The 24950-nt window shown below is 34.0% G+C and overlaps 1 protein-coding gene across 7 annotated transcripts in view; it reads left to right on the forward strand.

The window, feature by feature from the left end:
* Positions 1-24950, forward strand: part of SNX14 (sorting nexin 14) — an 80848-nt gene that overhangs the window by 34350 nt on the left and 21548 nt on the right. For 4 of the 7 annotated variants that reach the window (XM_077903160.1, XM_077903162.1, XM_077903161.1 and 1 more), the window contains 8 exons: positions 416-530; positions 7602-7757; positions 8106-8230; positions 9339-9397; positions 11445-11471; positions 13691-13823; positions 19439-19640; positions 22509-22592. In XM_077903160.1, coding sequence (XP_077759286.1) covers positions 416-530; positions 7602-7757; positions 8106-8230; positions 9339-9397; positions 11445-11471; positions 13691-13823; positions 19439-19640; positions 22509-22592 — 901 coding nt within the window. The remainder of the gene's footprint in view (positions 1-415; positions 531-7601; positions 7758-8105; positions 8231-9338; positions 9398-11444; positions 11472-13690; positions 13824-19438; positions 19641-22508; positions 22593-24950) is intronic. The other 3 variants (XM_077903164.1, XM_077903163.1, XM_077903166.1) reach the window with 1 other exon arrangement.

The raw sequence follows: 24950 nt of genomic DNA on the forward strand, positions 1-24950 counted from the left end.
TCAGGGCATGATCCCAAAGTCCTGGGATCGAGTCCCACATTGGGTTCCCTGCCTGGAGCCTGTTTCTCCCCCTGCTGTGTCTCTGCCTCTTTCTCTGTCTTTCATGAGTAAATAAAATCTTTAAGAAAAATTTTTTACTTATTTATTTTTTAAAGATTTTATTTATTTATTAGAGAGAGAGAGAGGGATAGCATGAGTAGGGGGTTCGGGGCAGAGGGGGGAGGAGAAGCAGACTCCCTGCTGAACAGGGAGCCTGACGTGGGGTTTGATCTCCGGACCTGGAGATCATGACCTGAGTTGAAGGCAGACACTTAACTGACTGAACCACTCAGGTTCCCCTATTATTTTTAATATAAACTATTTTATCAGTGTTGATATATGGACTTGACTTACTCTTCTCCCATATTGTATCAAGGTGCTGAAGTTAGAATTGAAGCAAATCAGAGAGCAGCAAGATCTCTTATTTCGTTTTATGAACTTTCTGAAACAAGAAGGAGCGGTGCATGTATTGCAGATATGTCTGACTGTGGGTGAGGCTTACCTGTGCACTTTACCAAAGTCATTTTTACACTTTTTAATGTATTTGTTATATACTGTAAATACATTTGAATGTTTAGATCACATCTGATTTTGTAGTTGTCATGTGTCATTGTACTAAATTTCATTTTACTAGAAAATCTAAATGCATCTTTGAGTTGTCTCTTAAGTGTCCACTCATTTCCAGATTGGAACATAAGTTATAACTAACTTCAACCAACTGACTTATTTTTAAATATAACTTTAAAAAATTGATATATAATTTACACAATGAAACTCATAGAATTTAAATGCAAAGTTTGATGAGTTTTGACACATCTATACATCTGTGTAACCTACACCTTTATCAAGATATAGAACATTATCATCACCCCAGAAAGTTAGGACCCTTCCCAAACACTCCCACTCCTCCCAAGCAGTCACAGGTCTCATTTCTCTAGCCTCAGATTAGTTTTGACTGTACAGTTTCCTTATATAAATGGAGTACATTGTATGTGCTCTTTTGTGCCTGGCTTCATTAATTTGGGATAATGCTTTTTAAGATTGGTTCATGTTGTATAGAGGAATAGTTTGCTCTTTTTTAGTGTTAAGTAGTAGTCTTTTGTATGAGTGTACCATGGTTTTGTTTTGTTTTTATTTTTGTTTTAATTCATTCCTCTTATGGATGAGTATATCTGTACTGCTTTCACTTTTGGGCTATTATGGATAAAATTGCTCTGCACATTCCTGTATAAGGCTTTCTGTTGAGTGTATGTTTAATAACTGGAAGTAGAATTACTGGGTCACAGGGTAGGTATATATTTTGTTTTATGAGAAATTACCACATTGTTTTCCAAAGTTATTGTACTCTTTTACTCTTTCTAGCAAATGTGTGAGAATTCTAGTAGCTCCATACCTTTATCAAAATTTGGTGGTTTTGTCTTTTTAATATTAGCCATTTTAGTGGGTGTGTGGTGGTATCTTATTGTGCTTTTAACTTGCATTTCTCTAATGACTGCTGTTGAACATTTTATCATATGCTTATTGGTCATTCAGTTATCTTTGTATGATGGAAGTGTTTAAGTCTTTTGCTTATTTTTTTATTGAATTGTTTTTCTTTTTGTCGTTAAATTATAGGAGTTCTTTATATATTCTAGATGTAAGTCTTTTGTCAGAAATAAATAATAAGAATATTTTCTTCCAGACTATGGGTTGTCTTTTCATTTTCTTTTAATGAGTAGAATTTTAAAATTTTGATGGTATTCAATATATATTTTTAATTTTATGGTTAGTGCTTTCAGAGACTTCTATTAGAAATCTTTGTTAACCTAAGTCAAAGTGATGTTTGCTCATTTTTCTCTGGATGCATTATAGTTTTATATTTTACATGTAGGTTTGTGATCTTGAAATATTTTCATGTTGATATTAGGTAGGGTTGGAGGTTCATTTTTTCCTTCCTATGGGTATGGATATCCAGTTTTTCTGATACTGATTTTTTTAAGAGGCATTTCTTTCCCCATCTTGAGTTTCTTTGGCATCTTGTTAAATTATTTGACCATATATGTGTGTCTGGATTCTCTTTTTTTCCATTGATTCATATGTCCGATTTTTGACCAATACCACAGTCTTGATTACTGTGACTACATAGGATGTCTTGAATCAAATTGCCTATTTCCACACACACACACACACACACACACACGCACATACATGCTCATGGATACACATACATACATGCACACACACAAAGCCTACTTTGTAGGTTTTTTTTTTTTTTTTTTTAGAATTGCATTAAATCTATTGTATAGATTAACTCAGGGAGTAATGCCATCTCAACAGTATTTGGTTTCCAGTGTATATACATGGAATATTTTTCCATTCATTTCATTTCAGCCTTATTTAATTTCTCTCTATAATGTTTCATAGTTTTCACTGTAGGTCTTTATGTTTTTGGAGGTATTTGCATGTGGTATTTAAAATAATTTTAAAATTGTGGCTAATGTACAGAAATAGAATGGATTCTTTTGCATATTGACTCTGTATCCTGTACCATTGCTATATTCACTTACTAGTTCTATAAGCTTTTTTGTATATTTCCTTAAGATTTTCTACGTACATAATTATGTCATTTGCAAATATAGTTTAAGTTTTTCCTTTATAGTGTTTATGCCTTTTATTTCTTTTTATTACCTATTGCAATGGTTAGGACCTTTACTTTAATGTTGAATTGAAGGGGGGTGAAAGTTGACATCCTTAAAAAAAAAAAAAGTTGACATCCTTGCTTTGTTCCTGCTCTTAGGGGGATATCACTTAGTGTTATTCCATTATGTATGGTATTAGTCTGGGTTTCTTTTTGTAGATATCGTTGATCAGATTGAGAAAGTTTCCTTCTCTTCCTGGTTTGCTGAGAGTTTTTATCATGAATTGATACTAAATTTTTTGAATGTTTTTAATGCATCTCAGTAACCTATTTTATTGTCACTGAGTTATTTCCATGTGGAGCTATAGTGATGTAATTGGTAATTTGTACTTTCTTTTTCTTAATCTCTAGTGCTAGGGGTTTTATCAAATCTATTAATATTTTCGATTTGCTAATTTTCTACTTTTATTTTTATTTTCTTCTAATTACATTGAGTTCAGTTTGCATTTCTTTTTCTGGTTTCTTAATTTTATTCCTGGCTTCTTTTTGAATACAGGGTTTTTAAAAACTATAAATTTCTGTCTATGAATTCCTATATCTAAATTTCCAAAATTTTGGATATTTGAGTTTTTTTTGTTTTTTTTTTAAAGATTTACTTATTTTAGAGAGAGAGCATGAGAGTGGGATAGGGACAGAGGGAAAGGAAGAGGGAGAACTTCAAGTAGACTTTCCAGTGAGTGGAGCCTGATGTGGGTCTTGATCTTATTAGATTATGACCTGAGCTGAGATCAAGAGTTGGATGCTTAACTGAGTGAGCCACCCGGATGCCCCTGTTGTTTTTTGTTTTTCGTTTTTGTTTTTGTTTTTATTTTTATTTTTTTTTAAAGATTTTATTTATTTATTCATGACAGACACAGAGAGAGAGAGAGAGAGGCAGAGACACAGGCAGAGGAAGAAGCAGGCCCCATACAGGGAGCCTGACGTGGGACTCAGTTCCGGGTCTCCAGGATCATACCGTGGGCTGAACTGCTGGGCCACCAGGGCTGCCCTGTTTTGGTTTTTAAATAAGCTCTACACCCAGCGTGGGGCTTGAACTCACAACCCTGAGATCAAGAATCACGTGCTCTACTGACTAAGCCCCAAATATGTGATGTTTTTTATTGTAATTAAGTTTTAAATATTTTTAAATTTCCCTGTGGTTTATTCTTTGACTTAAATTTAACATTTGGAGATTTTTGAGATATCATACTGTGGTGGTTTTCTAATTTAATATTGTTATTAGGAGTGCCCAGGTGGATCTGACTCTTGATTTCACCTCAGGTCATGATCTCAGGGCCCAGGGAACAAGCCCTATGTGGGGACTTATTGCTCATCTTGGAGTCTGCTTAAAGATTCCTTGTCTCCCTTGCCCCTCCCCAGTCTCCACCCCGCTTGGCTTGTGCATGTGCGTGTTCTTTCTCTTTCTCTCAAATAAATAAATCTTTAAAAAAAATACTGTTCTGAAAAAAAAATACTGTTCTGGTTAGACAACATATTCTACGTGATTTCAGTCTTTTTCAAATTTATTGAAACTTGTTCTGTAGCTCCTCCATATGTCTTAATGTTTCCTGTTTGTGTGAGAACTTCTGTTTTGCTTTGTTGGGTAGTGTTCTATAAATGTCAATTTGGTTAAGTTGATGGATTGTCTAAAAATATTCTGTATTCTTTATGATTTTTTAATGGATTCGCTATTTTTACCTTCAGTTTTGTAATTTTTTTCCCATGTATTTTGAACATTATTATTAGGTGCAGACACATTTAGGATTGTTATATCTTTATGATGAATTTGTCCTTTTATCATTATAAAGTGTTCTTATCTCTGGTAATTCTCTGTCTTGAAGTCTACTTGATTTGGGATTAATATGGCTACATTGTTCTTACAGAGGGGCTTGCATTGTATGTCTTTTTCTATATGATTAAAGTGTTTAATATTTCTTGTAAACACCATAGAGTTGAATCTTACTTTAAAAAAATCTAGTTTGTTAATCTTTGCTTTCTAGTCAGGGTATGTAATATACCTTTACACTTAATGTAATACTTCTATGTTTATTGCTAGGTCTTTTTTTTTTTTTTTTTTTTTAAGATTTTATTTATTTACTCATAGAGACACAGAGAGAGAATGAGAGGCCGAGACACAGACAGAGGGAGAAGCAGGCTCCATGCAGGGAGCCTGACGTGGGACTCGATCCAGGGTTTCCAGGATCACGCCCTGGGCTGCAGGCAGTGCTAAACCGCTGAGCCACCGGGGCTGCCCCTATTGCTAGGTCTTTGATCTTGGTATTTGTTTTACATTTGTTCCATATATTCTTATTCTTCTTTTACTTCTTTCTTGCCTTTCTTTGGGTTACTTGAGTATTTTTTAATATTCCATTTTATCTCTTCCATTGGCTTTTTATTTATGTCTCCTTTATTTTCTTCTCTTGTTTCTTCTCTTGAGTGGTTGCTCAGAGATTGCATTGTTAGTCTTTATCACAGTCTTTTTTATTTATTTATTTATTTATTTATTTATTTATTTATTTATTTATGATAGTCACACAGAGAGAGAGAGGCAGAGACACAGGCAGAGGGAGAAGCAGGCTCCATGCACCGGGAGCCCGATGTGGGATTCGATCCCGGGTCTCCAGGATCGCGCCCTGGGCCAAAGGCAGGCGCCAAACCGCTGCGCCACCCAGGGATCCCTATCACAGTCTTCATTTAAAAAAATTTAACTGCTTCAGGAACACTGTAAGGACTTCAGTGTACTTCAGATTACTCCCTTCCTACCTGATGTGCTGTTACATATTTTAATTCTGTGTGGGCTATAAACTCTACAGCACATTGGTATTTCTTCTTTAAACCTTCCATCCCCCACCCTCATTTTGGCCCTTAGAGTTATTGGTATATTTACCTTTTTGGGGCTTTTTATTCCATTCTGCAGAATCAGGTTTCTGTTATCATTTCCCTTTTCCTGAAAGAAATATTTTTTTACATTTATTATTAGCACCAATCTGATGGAAGTAAATTCTCTTAGGTTTTATCTTTTTTTTTTTTTTTAATTTTATTTGTTTATTTGAGAGAGAGAGAAAGCACAAGTTGGGGGCAGAGAGAGAGAGAGAAGCAGGCTCCCTCCTTAACTCAATCTCATGACCCTGGGATCATGACCTGAGCCAAAGGCAGACACTGAGACACTGAACTGACTGAGCCACCCAGACACCCCGGTTTTTGTCTTTTTGAAAAGATGTTTATTTCATATTCATTTTGAAGGATATTTTTACCAATATGTAATTCTAGGTTGACAGGTTTTTCTTTCACCATTTTAAAGTTATTCTTCAGGTAGCCCCGGTGGCGCAGTGGTTTAGCGCCGCCTGCAGCCCAGGGTGTGATCCTGGAGACCCTGGATGGAGTCCCATGTCGGGCTCTCTGTGTGGAGCCTGCTTCTCCCTCTGCCTGTGTCTCTGCCTCTCTCTCTGTCTCTATGAATAAATAAATAAAATCTTTAAAAAAATAAATAAAGTTATTCTTCCATTATCTTTTGGGCAAAACCTCTTTCTTTCCTTCTTTTTCTTTTTTTTTCTCCTTCTTCTTCTTCTTTCTTCTTTCTTCTCTTTTTCTTGTAAAAGAGGGAAGTTGGGAGGAGGGATGGAGGGAGAAAGAGAATCTTAAGCAGGCTTCATGCCTAGCATGAACACTGATGTGGGGCTCGATCTCATAACCATGAGATCATGACCTGAGCTGATATTAAGAGCTGGACACATAGCCTACTGACCTCCCAACTGCCCCAATACTATTCTTTCTAATTAGAAATTACCTTCCATTCTTACGTGTATTCCTCTCTATATAATATGTCCCCCTTCTCCCTGGCTGGTTTTATAATTTTCTCTTTATTTTTGGTTTGCAGAAATTTGACTATACTATGTAGTTTTCTTTTTATATGTTCTGCTTGGATGTTACTGAGAATCTTGAATATGTAGGTTGGTGTCTTTTATCACTTTTGAAAATTCTTGGCTGTTGGGGCACCTAGGTGGCTCAGTCGGTTAAGTGTCTGATTCTTGGTTTCAGCTCAGGTCATGATCTGGTGGTCATGAGATTGAGCCCTGTGTTGGGCTCTGCTCTGAGTCTGGAGCCTATTTAGGATTCTCTCGCTCCTCTCCCTTCCCCCCATCACTCATACACTCTCTTCCTCTCAAAATCTAAAAAAAAGAAAAAAGAAAGAAAATTCTTGGGTGTTATCTATTTGAATATTTTGCCTCATTTTCTTTCTCCTTTCTGTTCAAGGCTCCAATTATATGCATTTTGTTATTATCCCAAGATAATTTTTTTAAGAATTAAAAAAAATCCTTCTCTGTGCTTCAGTTAGATAATTAAGAATTAAGGGTGAACTCCATATTAATACATCTTATAGTAAGAAAAGGGAGTCAATATTTTGTCTATTCTACTGCTATCATCTGATTTTAGAGAAAAAAATATATTTGTTCACACACTCAGTTCCATCAGTAGTCTGTAGTCTCCATGGTGGAAGAAAATATAATTTAAAAACATTGACTGAAACTTAAAAAAGCCTTAGGTTTCACTGGTCTTTAGTGAATTAGATTTCAAAATATTAAAACATTTGGTATAAAAAATTAATTGAATGTGTTCTTTAAACAATTTTTAGAAATGTGTTTACTAGTCTAAATTTTAGAAATTTGTATTCCTGTGCAAGTATTTACATATTTTATATTAACATATAAAATATTTGATTAACTGAGTTTCTCTTTCATCTGGATATTTTATTTTCAATTAAAATTTTTAAAAAAGCTTTAAAACGATGACTAGATTGTAATTGCTTTTAATATTGATTACAATTAGACTGGGAACAGTATATTATGTATTATATTATATTATATTGAAATAATTCATTTTTTCTTACTTTTTCCTAATTTTCTAGAGGAATTCAATGATAGAATTTTACGACCGGAGTTATCAAATGATGAAATGCTATCTCTTCATGAAGAGTTGCAGAAGATTTATAAAACATATTGTTTGGATGAAAGTATTGACAAAATTCGATTTGATCCCTTTATTGTAGAAGAGATTCAGAAAAGTAAGTCAAAGATGTTGATGAGAACATACTTTTACAACTTTTAAAGTTCTCAGTTTCTCCTGTGTTCAGTGTTTATTATTGCAACAGCTGTGAGGTGCATAGGTAGCCATTATCCTATTTAACTAATAAGATGAAGGCTTTGATGAAATTAACTCCCAATTCACCTCCAGAATTGAAGGTTGGTTATTCTGATTCCTCATCCTAGTTTGACTTCTATACCTTACAAATGGATTTTCTGCAAAACAGTTCTAGGACTGTTTGTATGCTCTTTCACTGTTATTTTATACTAATATATAATGTACTTATGGTATTCATAAACAATTCCTGCAATATAATTTTTTTTAATAGTTGCTGAGGGACCATATATAGATGTTGTGAAACTTCAAACTATGAGATGTCTTTTTGAAGCATATGAACATGTACTGTCTCTCTTGGAGAATGTGTTCACACCTATGTTCTGCCACAGTGATGAGGTAAGTCAAAATATTAATCATGTTTAAGGATTTTTCTCTCTCTTTTTTTAAAAGATTTATTTATTTATTTATTTATTCATTCATTCATTCATTCATTCATGATAGACATAGAGAAAGAGAGAGAGAGAGGAGAGGCAGAGATACAGGCAGCGAGAGAAGCAGGCTCCATGCCGGGAGCCCGACGCAGGACTCAATCCCGGGACTCCAGGATCGCGCCCTGGGCCAAAGGCAGGCGCCAAACCGCTGAGCCACCCAGGGATCCCCAGTGTTTAAGGATTTTTCTTCAAAATTTAGGAGTGTTTTTTTTTTTTTTTTTTTTAAGATTTTATTTATTCATGAGAGACACAGAGAAAAGGCAGAGATAAAGGCAGAGGGAGAAGCAGGCTCCATACAGAGAGCCCGATGTTGGACACTATCCTGGGACTCTGGGATCATGCCCTGAGCTGAAGGCAGACGTTCAGGTGCTGAGCCACCCAGGTGTCCCTAATAGTGGCTTTGACATCAGTAGATGAGTGATTCAAATAACAAATAAACAGAAAAATAAAGCATGATTAAAAAAGTGAATACTCTTTTTAATTATATAAATTAATGGAGATTAAAAGGTTTTTGTTTTTGTTTTATTTGAGAAAGAGAGAGGGAGCATGAGCATGTGTGACAGGCAGAGGGAGAACCAGTCTCCCTGCTAAGCCAGGAGCCCAACATGGGGCTTGATCCCAGGATGCTGGCATCACAACTTGATGGCTAAGCCACCCCGGCACCTTGAGGTTAGAGGTTTATTATAAAAATGATTCTCAATACCAAAACCATATTTAGATGTATTTGATTAGGTAGATAGTGACCAGATTGGTCTACCTGATTTGCCATATATGCTTGAGTGGCTTTTTAATACTGTGGTGATGGTGAAACTCCATTCTTCTTTTATATACTTTATGGACGTGTGGAAATCAAATGGCCTGAATATCTCCATTTGTAGTATTGTAATCCTTATTCTATTTGCCTATAGTTGTTTTCACTTGATTTAAATTTTTTTTCTTTAAACTGGAAAGTAGTAAGGTCAAATATCATGTTTTAATATAAAATAGTTTAATCAATCATAATTTTTTGGAAGTATTTCAGGCAACTTTTAAGAGGTGCAGAATCACCAACACGCAATTCAAAATTGAACAGGTAGGTATGTTAAGTCTGTAAAGCTTGTTTTTGTACTTGTTGATGCTAATCATTCTTGTAATACTGTTTTTATTTGTTTTTCTTTGACTCTGTGGTTCCATTGCTGCATAAGTAGACAAGACATTTTATTAAGTAATTATAGAGTTGTACTATATTCGGTAACCCAAAAATGCCTGAAATTCTTTTAGAAAAACTTAACAACAAAAAAAAAAAAAAAAAAGAAAAAGAAAAACTTAACAAGATACACAGCATTGCCTTGCTGTTATCATGATTAATATACATTGGTGCTTGATCACCTGCTTTGCTGGAGCCTATAGACCACATCCATAAATGAAAATCTGTAGATAACTCAATTTTAGACAGTTTTCTTCCTCCAGAGAGTACATTTTATTAGAGTACATCCTGGTTACAAATTTGGAGAGGTTTTTATCCCTTTCTCTTCTCACTTTCTGGAAATACATGTGTGCAGTTAAATAACTCAAAGAAATAAAAGAAGAATTAATGTCTTGATTTGCGTTTACATCATTGTATGTACAAAATGGACACAGGTCACATCTATAAATCCATAGAATAGATATTCAAATTGTTCTCAATACCTTCCTTTTTTTTTTTTTTTGAGCAAGAATCTGATATATAAATAAGTTAGGGATGTGGTGCAAAGACAGAAGTAGATAGGTCAGAAACTGGAGTAGTTTTTTAGATAGTATAAAGAAAAATGTTAAAACCGTAGCCATGGGGAGAATATATTGCATTTCTTTGCTATAACCAAAGGATGTAGAAACATTTGAATTTTTTGATTATTGAGTTTATATATTACAATCATGAAACATTGACTTAACAAAAATTCCATCCATGTTGTTTAAAACAGCATACTTTACCAAATCCAAATACCTCTTCTTTAATTTGAACACTTTTTAAAGACTTTAATTAAATTTTCCAGCATCATTTGAGAAGCAGGTTGAATTTATTTCTGTTTATAGACATAGGATATTTGGAGTGCCGTAGTAAGGTATTAAGCTTAATCACTTAACTGTAGAGGACCATTTAAGGGGAAGTGGTTCTTTGATTCTTATAAGCCTGCCCAGTAGCTAAGTCAGGGTCATAACTTCAGAGATGGAAAGCTTTCTTTGCCACTTTGAGAACGCCTGGTTGTCTTCAACAAACTACATTAATTTTGCAGTTTTTAAAATATAAAATAAATAGGAAAAAATGTGGACTCTATTCATTTTGGGTACTGATTATGGTCTTTAAAAGTATGTTTTTCTTTGTATTGACCTGATTTTAATATTAACTGTCAGTCTTGCCAGGGCTCTGCTTCTGTGATACTTACTCATTTACCTATATAGAATAAATAAAAGATTTATGTAACATTCTTTCACTGAAAATTTAGAGAAGCATTGCTAATTTGCTAAGTGACTTCAAATATGTAAAGTATTCATATATTTTATATCTACATTCTATTTAATTGTAATTTAAAAGTAATAATTTTAATGCATATTATTGTTAACCTGTTGTTCTGTTTCTTCCATACTCAATGCATAACTTAAAAAATATATTTAGGGGTGTTTTTTTTTTTGTTCACTTTGTTTCTTAGCTTAAAACATATATTTCAGAGTACTCAAACTACAAATGTGTGAAGCACATAATTATATCTAGTATAGACTTGAATTTCATGTTGGAAAACACTTGTTTTCTGTGCCAAGTGTTTGGATAGAGGCTTAGTCTCTGTATACTTTCTATCATATCAAACAAATAGTGTGCCTAAATGAGGGCAAAGAAGTGCAAAGTTATTTCTTGACATACTAGTTTAAGAACTTTTTAAAAATGATCTAGAATTCATACTCTTCCTCTCCCCAAAACAGCCTTGGTACTTTCTTTTTCCTTTATTATGTTATAAAAATTCTTTACTTTTGCAAAGATGAATGCTATCTAATTGTATAACTTTTAAAGCTTTTAAATCTTGTTTTGTGTTCTAAAGTGAAACTTGTTTAATATCTGGGCTTTCTCTCTCCTTTCCTTATATAATCTCACATATCTGTTACTGCAGAGGTAGCCTAAGTTTGGATGATTTTCGGTAAGTCTTGGGACAGCATGTGATTTTTTTTTCTGTATAAATTATTTAAGTTCAGAAAGTATACCCAAAACAACCTAAGTACAACAAAAAGGAAACACTGCTATTACTATTGCCTTACTATCACTTACTTGAGATATCCTTTATTTTTTATTTTTTTAAAATATTTTATTTTAATTTAATTTAATTAACATATACTGTATTATTAGTTTCAGGGATAGAATTTAGTGATTCATCAGTTGCATATAACAGCTGGTGCTCATTTCATCAAGTGCCCTCTTTAATGTCCATCATGCAATTACCCATCCCCCTTCCCACCTCCCCTCCAGCAAGCCTTAGTTTGTTTTCTATGATTAAGAGTCTTTTATGGTTTGCCTTCCTCTCTATTTTCATCTTGTTTTTGGGATATCCTTTTAAAATTAACCTCTAATTTGCTTCTAGATATCTCCTTTTTTGTTTTCTTTCTTTTTTAGAAAAGAAAGAAAACAAAAAGATTTTATCTATTTTTTAAAAAGATATTATCTATTTTTTGAAGTAGACTCCATGTCCAGTAGGGGGATTGAACTCACAACCCTGAGATCAAGAGTCTCATGCTCTACCAGCTGAGCCAACCAGGCCCCCCTAGATAGCTCCTTTTTGAAATAGCATGATATATGTCGTAAAATAAAAATGTCATTTTAAGATAAAATGAAAAGCTAGTATCTAGCTGTTCAAAGCTGTTGATTCATTTTTTGTTAATTGATTTTGCTAAATTACTTGTAGAATTACTTGTGTTTAAAGAACTTTTTTTTTTTTTAAACAAGAAGTATGCTATTTGTGTATTTCTGGAGATAATCAGAAGTGAGATATTTTTTAAAATGTCAGATTTCGAAAAGCTGAATTTCTTATGATCTAAATTCTAGATATTTTAGTAATATTTTGTTGATATTTTTGTAATTGGTTTTAGAAACACTCTCAGAATTATGTTTATAGTTCTGGATTTAAAAAGAAACCACTGATTGTATGCTTGTTTACATAAAATAATCTTCTAGTTTAAGTACCCTTTTTACTACTAACTATTTATTAAGAGTTTTTCCAATTTTAAAGTAAGTTTGATTTGCTCCTTAGACATATATAAAATGCACTTGTCATTAATGTACCAGGTATATTTGAAACTTGATCCATTTTTTTTGTTTTTGTAATTATTGCATTATTTCAATAAATAAATTTTGCTTGTAGGAGTAATAGCTATCCATGAAATTAAGCATCCAAAACAAACTTTTCTGGATTTTAAAATAGTCATTTTTATTTGTTTAGCTGTTGTATGGGTAGCATTACATAGCATGAGTTTTAAATTGAGTAAAAGTTCATTTTTACTTGTTGAAACTTGAAACATAGGCTGTAACAGGAAATTTTTGCTGCTTTTTGGCTTATTTTTTGTTGTAGTTGCTGTCCAGCTATATCTGCTTTTAGAAACTTACTTTTGAAAAAAAATTACAAAACCAACATTTAATATTTTATGTCAGAGCAGGCTTCCTTAAGCTACATTTGCTTTTGTACTTAGGCTTATAGCTAATCCTCCCCTTGGGCACTTTATTTTTTCTTTTTGTAACTTTGAAGTTAAGTAAGATGCATTTTATACTTCATTCCTCTTTTATTTCATACTCCTCCTGAGTATTTATATGATTATAAAATTAAAATTTGCTTAAAAATATTCAGTTCTAGGGGACAGATTTTTTTTGTTAAGGTCTAAAATGAACTGAGAAGGTCATACTTTTATATATTTTTTCTGTTACATTATGTTATTTTAGCAGTACAGTTCTAAATGGATACATTGTTTTGAATGTTGGTCTTACCACATTTTTTTGTTATTCCAAAATATATATGGCAGTGAGAACTATGTACCACTAGGGGGCTCTCACTTTTTAAACATTTTAGTTCAGTTAATGTTTTAACTAGTAGGTAAATTCTAAACATTTATTAATATATTTTTTTAATATTTTAAATAAATAAATATTGTCCCATTTGTTCATACCCCCAAATTAAAACTTTAAATGTCATGTCACTTTTGGCTTCTGAGATGTTGAGACTATGTCTATGACTATGACTATGAACTCCCAAAAAGTTATGTTAGCTTTACCTTTAGTTTACACTTTTCACAGCTATTTTTATTGTAGTTTAGAATAAACTAGATTGTTGTGATAATTTACTATGTACTTGATACATTTTTGTTTAACATTTAGGAGCACACAGAAAAGAGGAGAATCATTTGGAATCAGCAGAATAGGTAGCAAAATTAAAGGAGTATTCAAAAGTACCACAATGGAAGGAGCTATGTTGCCTAATTATGGGTTAACAGAAGGTGAAGATGACTTTGTAAGTAAAATTCTTCAATTTGATGTATGTATAAATTCCGACCTACAGTGTCATAAAAAACTGGACATGCTTCCTTTCTGTTTTCCCTTTCCTTTATTTTACTTATTTCAGATTTCTTTTCTATCCTTTATTTTTTCATTACTTTATAGATTCATAGTGCTAATCTAATTTGTAAAGATCCTGAACACCAGGTTAATTGCCTGTTAAGGCCAGAGTGGTTTCTGTTGAGTTGAGATAGTTATAATAGTCAAATAATTTACCATCTTATGGTTAGAGTTTTACTTTGTAGTTTCATCTCTTTCCAGCCATAGATCCAGGCAAACATTTGTTTTCATTGTTTTTGTTTCCACTTTTTAAAAAAAGATTTTATTTATTTATTCATGAGAGACACACAGAGAGAGAGAGAGAGAGAGGCAGAGACACAGGCAGAGGGAGAAGGAGGCTCCGTGCAGGGAGTCCGACGTTGGGACTGGGACCCCACGATCACTCCCTGGACCAAAGGCAGGTGCTAAACCGCTGAGCCACGCAGGCTGCCCCAGGCAAATTGTTGATAAATGTCCTTACCTCTTGCTACTTAAACTGATTGGTGTATCAAAAGCATCAGCATTGCCTGGGAGCTTATTATAAGTACAGAATCTCTGGTTCCATTCTAGACCTACTGAATCAGTTTGCATTTTAACAAGATTTCTGGTTAATTTACGTGCACATTACACCCACCATGCAATTTTATTCCGTGATCTTTTGGACATGTTGTCCTTGAAATACCCTTCCTTTATTTATGTAGAAAGTTTATACTTTCAGAATCCAGCAGCTTCCCATAGACCCTTATCTGGGTCTCCAAGTAGAATTGAATATTTCCTCCTTTGTGCCCCTTCTTAGATCATATGTTAAAGCATGCACCAAAAATTATATTTGAAATGATGTCTATGATTGTTTTCCTTACTAGTTAGTTCCATAAGGATAGATATTGTCTCATTTGTACTTTTTACTTATTGAACAAATCTTTATTGAACAGAGTTCCTGGATCCTTATTTTGCCCTTTAATGACTGAGCAGTGGGGATAAAAATGATGATTAAGATAGAGACTTTGCCCTTAAGAGATTTACTAACCTGGTTATAAAAGGTTGAATAGGGCAGTCCTGGTGGCGCAGCGGTTTAGCGCCGCCTGCAGCCTAGGGTGTGATCCTGGAGACCCTGGATCCAGTCCCATGGTGCCTGCTTCTCCCTCTGCCTGTGTCTCTGCCTCTCTATCTCTATCTCTCTCTCTCTCTGTGTCTCTGTGAATAAATAAATAAAAAATCTTTAAAAAAAATAAATAAAAGGTTGAATAATAGTGATTGGATTGGCAATGACTAATAAAAAGGAATGAGGGAGAGAAGAGTAAATAAACCCATTTTTTTCTTTGTACTTCTTCCTTTTGACCTCTGTCCCATTGCATGATGAATTTTAAGGAGTTTAAATGATTCTTCATGATTTAAGTGGAAGAAAATCTTAATTCTTTTTTTTTTCCTTCTTAGGTTATCCAAATATAACATTTTTTTTTTCTGTTTATGCCCTTGTCTTTTCTTAAAAGTGTGGGTAAGAAGAAAGACAGTAGACAGAGGATATAGTCTTTTTTCAAAATAATATTTATTTGTGTATTAAGAAAATTTAAGCATATTATAGTCTCAATTTTTTAGTAATATGGAAAAGTGGAAACAAATTTGAAATACCATCCATAATCCTATCACTCAATTGCCATTTCTGTTAACATTTTGGTGATTTAAAAAAAATACCTTTCCTTTCTCATCCACATAGATTAGGCTACATTATGTATACAGTTTGCTATCCTACTCTCCCCACTTAATATTACAATAAAAGCATTTACCCATGTTACTGTGAACTTTCCAAAACAGAATTTTTGTTCAGGAAGATGTACATTTTATTTTTTGTTCTGATTACTTGAAAGATAAGTTGGTTTTTGTTTGTTTGTTTGTTTGTTTGCTTCAGGAATGGGAGGATAGTCTTTAAAAAGGTGAGGGAATTCTGTGTTATAGTGGCCCAAGGAAGAAGAAAATTCTTGATTTGGAACCAGAGATAAGTAATAAGGAAAACTATGGGAAGAGAGCAAACTAATCCCTAATCCTCTGAAAAGAAAAGGTAGGGGTGCATAGGCTGTTCATCCAGACTAAGATGATGCCAGTTGTGATTTAGAGGGCACTGTGCTAGTTTTTTTAAGTTTGTTTAAGTAATCTCTACCCCAACATGGGGCTCAAACTCATGACCCCAAGATCAAGAGTCACATATTCTTCCAACTGATTGAACCAGACACCCCAGTACTTGTGCTAGTTCTAAGCTGTGGGACCTTGGGAGTCTTCTTTATCTTGTTTAGGAAGTTTAGAGGAAAAGGGAAATTGCCAGTCTCACTACCAGGGTTAAGGTGGTTTGTGATGCAAATTTGGGACCTAGAAAACATTTTCTTTTAGAAACCTCGATGTGGTCATTTGGTGGCAGTGCCTCCTTCCTATTGCTCAATTTTATTGTGATTTGGCTTCTTCACAAATGAAATGGGGATGATAGTATCTGACTTACATAAGGTTGTTGTGAGAATTAAACAAGTAACATGCACAAAGTGTAGGACAGCACTTAGCATATGGTAAGCGCAGTAAGCACTATAAGAGCATCAATTCTTATAAATGTATGAATGTAAATTATGGATTAGATTGGCATATGTATGCTGGCCTGGAAACCAAAGTCCATTGCATAAGATTGAGTCTATTTGAAAATGTGTATCTGTCCCAAGTTCAGAAATTATTTGCAAATAAATTGTTGGAATCTATTAATATGTTGGCAGTTATCTCTGTATAGGAAAAGATAAGGAAAAGATAATAATGAGGAACACTAGTATTTCTTAAGGAAATAGGGGGACATCTTTTTGCCTTTTATCCTCTGCCATCCTTATTCTCCATCCTTTCTGTAGAGGGAAGATCTATATGAAAACAAAAAAATACCAAAAAAAAAAAAAAAAAAGAAAGCAAAAAAATATTTGGTTTTCCTTTTCATAAAATTTTGGTTTATAATATTATTTACTTTCAAATAACATTAAAGGAAGTTCTAAAAATTCTTTAGAGAAATACTGCCCTAGAGATTATTCATTAAACTTTTTTGATATAAATACCATTTAAATGGTAACAGTAACAGTAATACATTTAAAAAATTTGTCCTTTGTTTCATGGATAGTTTTATGTTGCTAAGAATTTTGTTCTCCTATTTTGTTTCTTAGATTGATTTTGGAGAACTTTTTATTTAAGAATTTCTTTCTTTCTTTTTTTTTTTTTTTAAGTAAATTCTACACCCAACTTAGGGCTTGAATTTGTAACATTTAGTTAGATCAAGAGTCCCATGCTCCACTGACTGAGCCAGCCAGGTGCTCCAAGGATGTCTATTTTTTGGCATTTAGTCAGCTTGTTAAACAAATTTTCTTTCATTTTATGATTGTCTACCCTTCTGATGTCTCATAAACTGAATCCATTGACAAAATTACAGTTGTAATAGCCATAGAAAATGCTACTTGGTATCTCAGGTCCAAGTAGTGGAGCGGGCATTTCCCTCACACATTCTTCTCTCTTTTTCTTTCAAGTATATAAGGAGATAGCCTTATCCCAAAAAAAGGCAAAACCCAACTCATATCACCTGTCTTTATAGTTTCTTTTTAGGAATTGAAGGCTTTGTTTTCAATAGAGTATTAAGAGGTCCTCCTAAGATCATTAACATTCTTACTAGGGATTATGGAAAGCCATTTTAAGGCAAGAATAGAAAAGGATAATTTCTAAGGGGCTTTGTAGGGGAGTAAAAGAACTCACTTAGAACAGAGGTGACTGCCAGGTGTGGGAAGAAACTAGAACTGAGAGTAAAGGTAGGGTGCTAAAATTCTGCAAAGAAGTCTCTCTCTACTACTCATTTGCTCTTAATAGACTATTCAGAATTTTCTTAAGTGCAAACAGTCTTTGATTGTCCTAAAAGAAGTATGTTCAAGATGGATGTGTTTTATTTGTAATATTTTGCCTTCTTTAACATGAATTTGTGATGTCTAGGTGATCAGGTGTTTTAATGTGCTAGTTCAGAAGTTTTACTTCTAATTTAATGAAGTAGAGACAGTTTTTCCTTCTTTCTGTATCTATATTTTTAGAACATGCTTAAAGTTCCTTTTTAAAAATAATTTTTCTTTGAGTAATATTTTAAAATATTATTTTAAACATTTATATTATTAAAATTTTAGAAGCCAACAGATGAAAAATGAAACTTAGTTCAATGGAGGTGGGTCCCTTTCAGGCCATTTTTCATTTATAATATTACTTCGCTGCAGTGAATATACTTGTGCCTTTCCCCACTTTTAAAAAAATTTACTTGGAATACATACTTCATTAGAATACATTCCCAGATGGGCAGCCCCAGTGGCCCAGTAGTTCAGTGCCACCTTCAGCCTGGGTGTGATCCTGGAGACCCGGGATCGAGTCCTGCGTCGGGCTCCTTGCATGGAGCCTGCTTCTCCCTCTGCCTGTGTCTCTGCCTCTCTCTCTCTCTCTATGTCTGTCATGAATAAATAAATAAAATCTAAAAAAAAAAATACATTCCCGGAAATGGAATTACAGATCTTCCTCACCTTATAATGGGCTTACCTTCTGTTAAAACCTATTTTAAGTTGAAAGTAACCTAAGTTGAAAATGCATTTGCTTTTTTATTTTATAAAAATTTTTAAAAGATTTTGTTTATTTGAAAGAGAGAGAGAGCACACACATAAGCAGGGGGATAGATGAGGCTCCCTTAGGAGGGAGCCTACTGGGCTGAAAATGCATTTAATACACTAGGCTACCAGACATCATAACTTGGCCTAGCCTACTTTAAGTAAGCTCAGAACACTTAAATTAGCTTACAGTTGGGCAAAATCATCTAACACAAGGCCTATTTTATCATAAGGTGTTGAATATCTCATGTAATTTATTGAATACTGTACTGAAAGTGAAGCAGAATGGTTATATGGGTACGAAATGACTATAGGTGTATTGATTGCTTACCTTTGTGATTGAGTGGCTAACTGAGAGCTATGGCTTGCTGCCACAATCTAGCATCACGAGAGAGTATCATACTACATACTGTTAGCCTGGGAAAAGATAAAAGCTCAAAATTCAAAGTACAGTTTCTACTGAATGCATATCGCTTTTGCATCTAGTAAAGTTGAACTATCATAAATCAGTGATCATCTGTAGTTAAAACTGTTTTATGACTTTTTCTAAATGCATATTGTCAGAATGAAAAATATCAGTACTTTTTACTTATTACCAAAGTTAAATATTTTCTATATTTGTGTGTTTTCAGTATCTTTAATCTCTGAAGTGCCTATTTTCTCTTCTATGCAATTTTCATATCTAGATGTAATAAAACCTGGAGTTGATGTAACTTGTTATTTTAAATTTTTTTCTCTATATTTTTAGTAGAAAATTTGGTGTCACCTTATTTCAAAAGTTTTGTAGAAAATTATGGAATTTATATGGACATATTTTTTATAGTTGTATCGTGTATGCTATAGGCCTGAAGGACCTGGAAACACTTAATTTTTTCTAATGATTTTTTTCCAGATTGAAGAAGGTATTGTTGTAATGGAAGATGATTCTCCAGTGGAAGCTGTGAGCACACCTAATACTCCCCGAAACCTTGCTGCATGGAAAATTAGCATTCCATATGTGGACTTTTTTGAAGATCCTTCTTCTGAAAGGAAAGAGAAAAAGGAGAGAATACCTGTATTCTGTATAGATGTTGAAAGAAATGATAGAAGAGCAGGTAGGAATTTTTATGAATACCTTTCTTAAAAGATGCTAATTAGTCTGTATTTATCAGGAATGATAAATATTTTGCCATTTCTAACTGCACATCTGAAAGGTAAGTGTCTGAACAGAAAGTTGAATGAAAGCTTAGGCTTTCCTAGGTTATCTCTAGTACCACTTAATTAATTTGTTCAACCAATACATATTGAGTAGACGCCTGTGCAACACCTGACAATGCAGCAAGGCATTTTATGTAACATTCTTTTAATAAAGGTTTTGCTGCCATCATCATTAACCATTATTCTTAATTGACTATGAGTAACACGTACAGCAGTATATCGGATATTATACCAATTTCATTAAGACAGCGTTTCTCCTCCTCCATTGTTGTGGGATAATTAGAATTTATAAAAATATAATAAAACACAATTTGACAAGTTTTCTTCATGTTCGTGTTCATTTGGTGGTGTCAGGTGTGAACTAATACAGACAGGAGGTAAATAGCATCCATAGCAAGGTAACAGTCACCACCCTGGTATTTGTCCAAGTAGGGCACCCAGTGTAAACAAAAGCACATCAAAGTTGTACACATTTTGGGAATGATAGAAAAATGAAGTTGAGCTCAGGAAAAAGAAGGAAAAAAAAAGTGGTCATGTTAGGAAATGGTTTTGAGAGAGGAGTGACTAAGTGTTAGCATGAAGGTCAGTGCTAATAACTTCCTTATTTGTTTTTCAAAAAATAAAAGGTTTTTAAAATTTTTCTTAGAAGCTAATCCTATTTCAAGAAATAAAATGTAGAAATGGGAAAGGAAGAATGCTCAGAGTAGTTATCTATGATTTTTCCTGTTATTATTATTATTTTTAATCTATTTGTTCATGAGAGACAGAGAAAGGCAGAGACATAGGCAGAGGGAGAAGCAGGCTTCCTGCAAGAAGCCTGTTGCGGAGCTCAGTTCTGGAACTCTGGGATCACGCCCTGAGCTGAAGGCAGCCCCTCAACTGCTGAGCCACCCAGGTGTCCCTAATTTTTCTTATTATAACTAAATACCAGGCAGGGTCTTACCCTGTCTGGTTCGGAGTCAGTGCTACTTGATTGTGCTGTTGTTGCCATTCAGTCTTGCCAATTGCTTTTCTGGCTCAGTATTCTAGTATTCTAATAGGTGTAGAGACAAACCATTGTTGATATTATGGTCTGATTTTAGTTTCTTTTCTTTTCTTTTCTTTTCTTTTAAGATTTTACTTACTTGAGGGGGTGGAGAGAGCACGGGGGTGGGGGGGGGCAAAAAGGGAGAGGGAGAAGCAGACTCCCTGCTGAGCAGGGAGCTTGCCATATGGGACTCAATCCCAGGACCCTGGGATCATGACCTGACCTGAAGGCAGATGCTTAACTGACTGAGCCACCCAGGTGCCCCATATTTCAGTTTCAAACATAGTTTTGTTTGCATCTTTTGTCTACCATTTCTACTGATTAGCATTTTAAGTGTTGAAAAGAATTGAAAAGAAATACTCTATAGTTTCTGGCTTCAGCTACTTCTAAGTACTTAAAGTCTGACTCTTCCAACACTGTTCTTGTTTCTCAGGAAATTATTTTAAACTTCTGACTTTTAGGATGGGAATTCTTATCATTATAGGTAAATTTATGTTGATGTGTAACTTTTATCTCCTTCTCAAAGGTTTATGTATGATATACTTTTAAATATTTGGAAATACACCTTGTTTTTGCCTTTTGGACACATATTCATTTTTGTGCTTTATTTTTTAGAAATTTGCCTTAATAATTTAACCATAAAGTTTAAACCAAAAAATCTTAAAACTTGTATTCTAAGGATTATTTTTCTCAGCCTTTTACTGTCAATATAATGTGCTTTTAGGAAGCCATGACCCATGAGGGATCTCATAAAGTGTATCATTTAAATACTACTTTGATTTTACATATGTAGCAAATTAGCAATTTTCAGCTTTAAAAAACCAAAATTAGGGATGATGAAGATCCTTTAAGACCAGTGTTGAAGAAAAAAACTTCAATTTGCTCTATAGATTGTGACTGTATCATGTTGTTTTTTCTAAATGTGATATTTTTGGTTATTGTGGTCTTAGTTGACTTTGTACATTGCATTTCCAAATCTATGCTAGAATGACATGAGATATCATAGCAGTTAACATTTTTGGGGAGCTTCTTCTGTGTTGTGCATTCTACAAAAGTGATTTAGGTGTATTATTTTATGCAATGAGTACAATTTTTATTCTAAGCAACTTAAGGCACAATGAGGTTATTTGTTCAAGTTCACTTAGTAAATGGGGGAACTGGGATTGGAATAGGCTGTCTGACTTGACTCATTCTGTAAAATATTACTTTGTGCTATTCAGTTTTGGTAGCCACTAGCCACGTGCACCAATTAAAATTAAATTAGATTAGCATTTTAGTTCCTTACATAGAATAGCCACATTTCAAATGATCAGTAACTATATGTGGCTAATAGCTACTGTATTAATACAGATTATATAAAACATTTTCAAAATTGCAGAAATTTCTGTTGGGTACTGCTGTTCTGTATTGTCTTAGATTAGGACAATTAGTAAATTTTGAGGGACCTAAAATTAATTGATTTTAAGTTTTTATGAAATACATTGTTTATTTCTGACATTTAAAAAATAATCACTGTATTATTTTTTGAAATTTCTATCAGCTCTATGATTTTGTTGTAGAAAAATGTATTATTGAGATAACTTAATAGGTAAAATGCATCAATCTCTTTAAAATTAAAATATGGGATAAAATATGTTAATGATGTGATGTTAAGAAATAATAAATTATTAAGACTGGAATAGTATCTAATAGTTTATACAATTATTTAGTATTTATTGTGTATTCATCCAATTTACAGTTGGGCATGAGCCTGAACATTGGTCCGTCTATAGAAGATATCTAGAGTTCTATGTACTTGAATCAAAACTAACAGAATTTCATGGTATGTGGCTTTTGTATAAAACATTACATTTTAGCATTAGCTTTTTTGAAGAAGCTGTTGAACTAGATTAATTTTTTTATTTTAAGTATTATACCAAGGAAATGTAGCAGTAACATTTGTGTATACTACTATTCATAATAGGAACATACTGTTTCTTATCTTATTTCTGGCTTATATTTTTAAAGTTTTTACAGTGCACATTTATTGCTTTTTAAATAATGTTAATATTTAAAAGATAGCTATTCTTTAATTGTATTTTAGAAAAGATTCTCTTTCCAGTTTAATTTTGGTTTATCTTGATGTGGCAGAGATTTTAATTTAAACCAAGCATTTCAGATTGCTTTTGTTCTTTTACCATCTTTCTTGATAAACATGTTTGCTTTGCATCATGGTAAATGTTTTGATTTAGTTCTTAGATATGGAAACAAAACCTGTAGTGTAATATTTCTATTAAGGATAGATCAAGCAAAAGAGGGGAACACTTCTTTTTTAGTTCTTCCCCTTACCTTTCAGTCTCTCTTATCATCCATTTATTTTAGTTAATATCAGCAATATAGTTACAAAGTATTTACAGTCATTTTGTATGTAGGTTGATGAGTCTGATTTGTGTATTCTGAATCTTTAATCTGTGAGAGAGAGTGGGAGCGAGTATGAGCGAGCAAGTAGGGCGAGGAGGGGCAGAAGAAGGAGAGAGAGAGATTCTTAAGCAGGCTCCTTGGAGCTCAATCTCACCCTGAGATCTCAGCAGGCTGAGATCAACCCTGAGATCATGACCTGAGCCAAAGTCAAGAGTCAGATACTTAACCTACTGAGCCACCCAGGCACCCATGAATCTTCATTTTATCGAAGCTTTATGGAGTATCCTTGATCCAAATTCAGGTTGGTTCTGAATTGAGAAGGACGAGAACCTTTTTTACTCTTCTTTAAAATACAAAGTCCCACTCCAGACTGTTTGCTTATATTTTGAATTTGTGTTTGTCTTTAAATGGTTTTCTCTGTCTCTGCCAGTTTTATGCCATGCCATCCTTATCTCCTCCTTTCTCTGAGAACTTTTTCTTTGGATTTATTTTAGAGATGAGAGACATATAATCCATACTGTAAAATCCTAGATCATCCTACATTGATTGGATTCCCAACAGTATTTTCCTTTTTGACATTTAAATTTCTTTCTTAATTTTTTAAAAAGATTTTATTTATTTGTTTATGAGACACACACAGAGAGAGGCTAGGAAGAAGGAGAAGCAGGCCCCCCGTGGGGAGCCTGGTGTGGGACTTGAGATCCCAGGGCCTCGGGATCATGACCTGAGCCAAAGGCAGACATTCAACAACTGAGCCACCCAGGCATCCCTGGCATTTAAATTTCTAAAGTCAGCCCTATTTGAGGAAGCATGTCCGTGGTTTGTTTTTAAAGATTTATTTGTTTATTTGAAAGAGAGACAGAGATAGAATGAGGGGAAGGACAGAAGGAGAGGGAATCCTAAGCAGGCTTCATGCCTAGTGGGGAGCCCTATACAGGGCTTGATCTCACCACCCTGAGATCATGACGTGAGATGAAACCAAAAGCTGGTTGCTCAACCAACTAAGCCCCATATCCAGGGTTTTTAATTTTTGTTTTGAATCTTGTATAGTATTGGCAAAATGCTACCTTTTTTTCTCATGAGAGAGTAGGTATTTTAAAGATTTTGGCTGATAGAATCCCACCAACTTCAAAATAATCTCATGATTAGTTTTTGAAGCTTTTTTTTTTTTTTTTAAACTAGTATAGAAGGCTTAAATAAATCTGTGCCAATGAAGAGTTGGTGATATTTTGGGTATCAATAGACCCAGGTTCTTTGGTCTGGACTTCTGACTTGAAGCTCATGGATTTTTGTTGAGATTATTTAATTAATTATTTTTAAGAGGTTTTATTTATTTACCTGACAGAGCACAAGCAGGGGGAGTGGCAGAGGGAGAGGGAGAAGCAGGCTCCCAGCTGAGCAGGGAGCCCAGTGTGGGGCCTCAATCCCAGGACCCCAGGATTATGACCTGAGCCGAAGGCAGATACTTAACTGACTGAGCCACTTACGTGCCCCTTGTCAAGATTATTTAAAAGTTAATGCCACATCTCTATATGGGAGCATTGTAAACCTGAATTTGCCTTAGTAAGTTATAAATTAGGTTTTAAAAATAGTAGCAGAATGGACACCTGGGTGGTTTAGTGGTTTAGCATCTGCCTTCGGCTCAGATCGTGATCCTGTGGTCCTGAGATCGAGTTCCACATCGGGCTGTCTGCATGGAGCCTGCTTCTCCCTCTGCCTCTGCCTCTGCCTATCTCTCTGTCTCTCATGAATAAATAAATAAAATCTTTTAAAAAAATAG

Source organism: Canis aureus, chromosome 7 (assembly GCF_053574225.1).
Source record: "Canis aureus isolate CA01 chromosome 7, VMU_Caureus_v.1.0, whole genome shotgun sequence".
Lineage (NCBI taxonomy): Eukaryota > Metazoa > Chordata > Mammalia > Carnivora > Canidae > Canis > Canis aureus.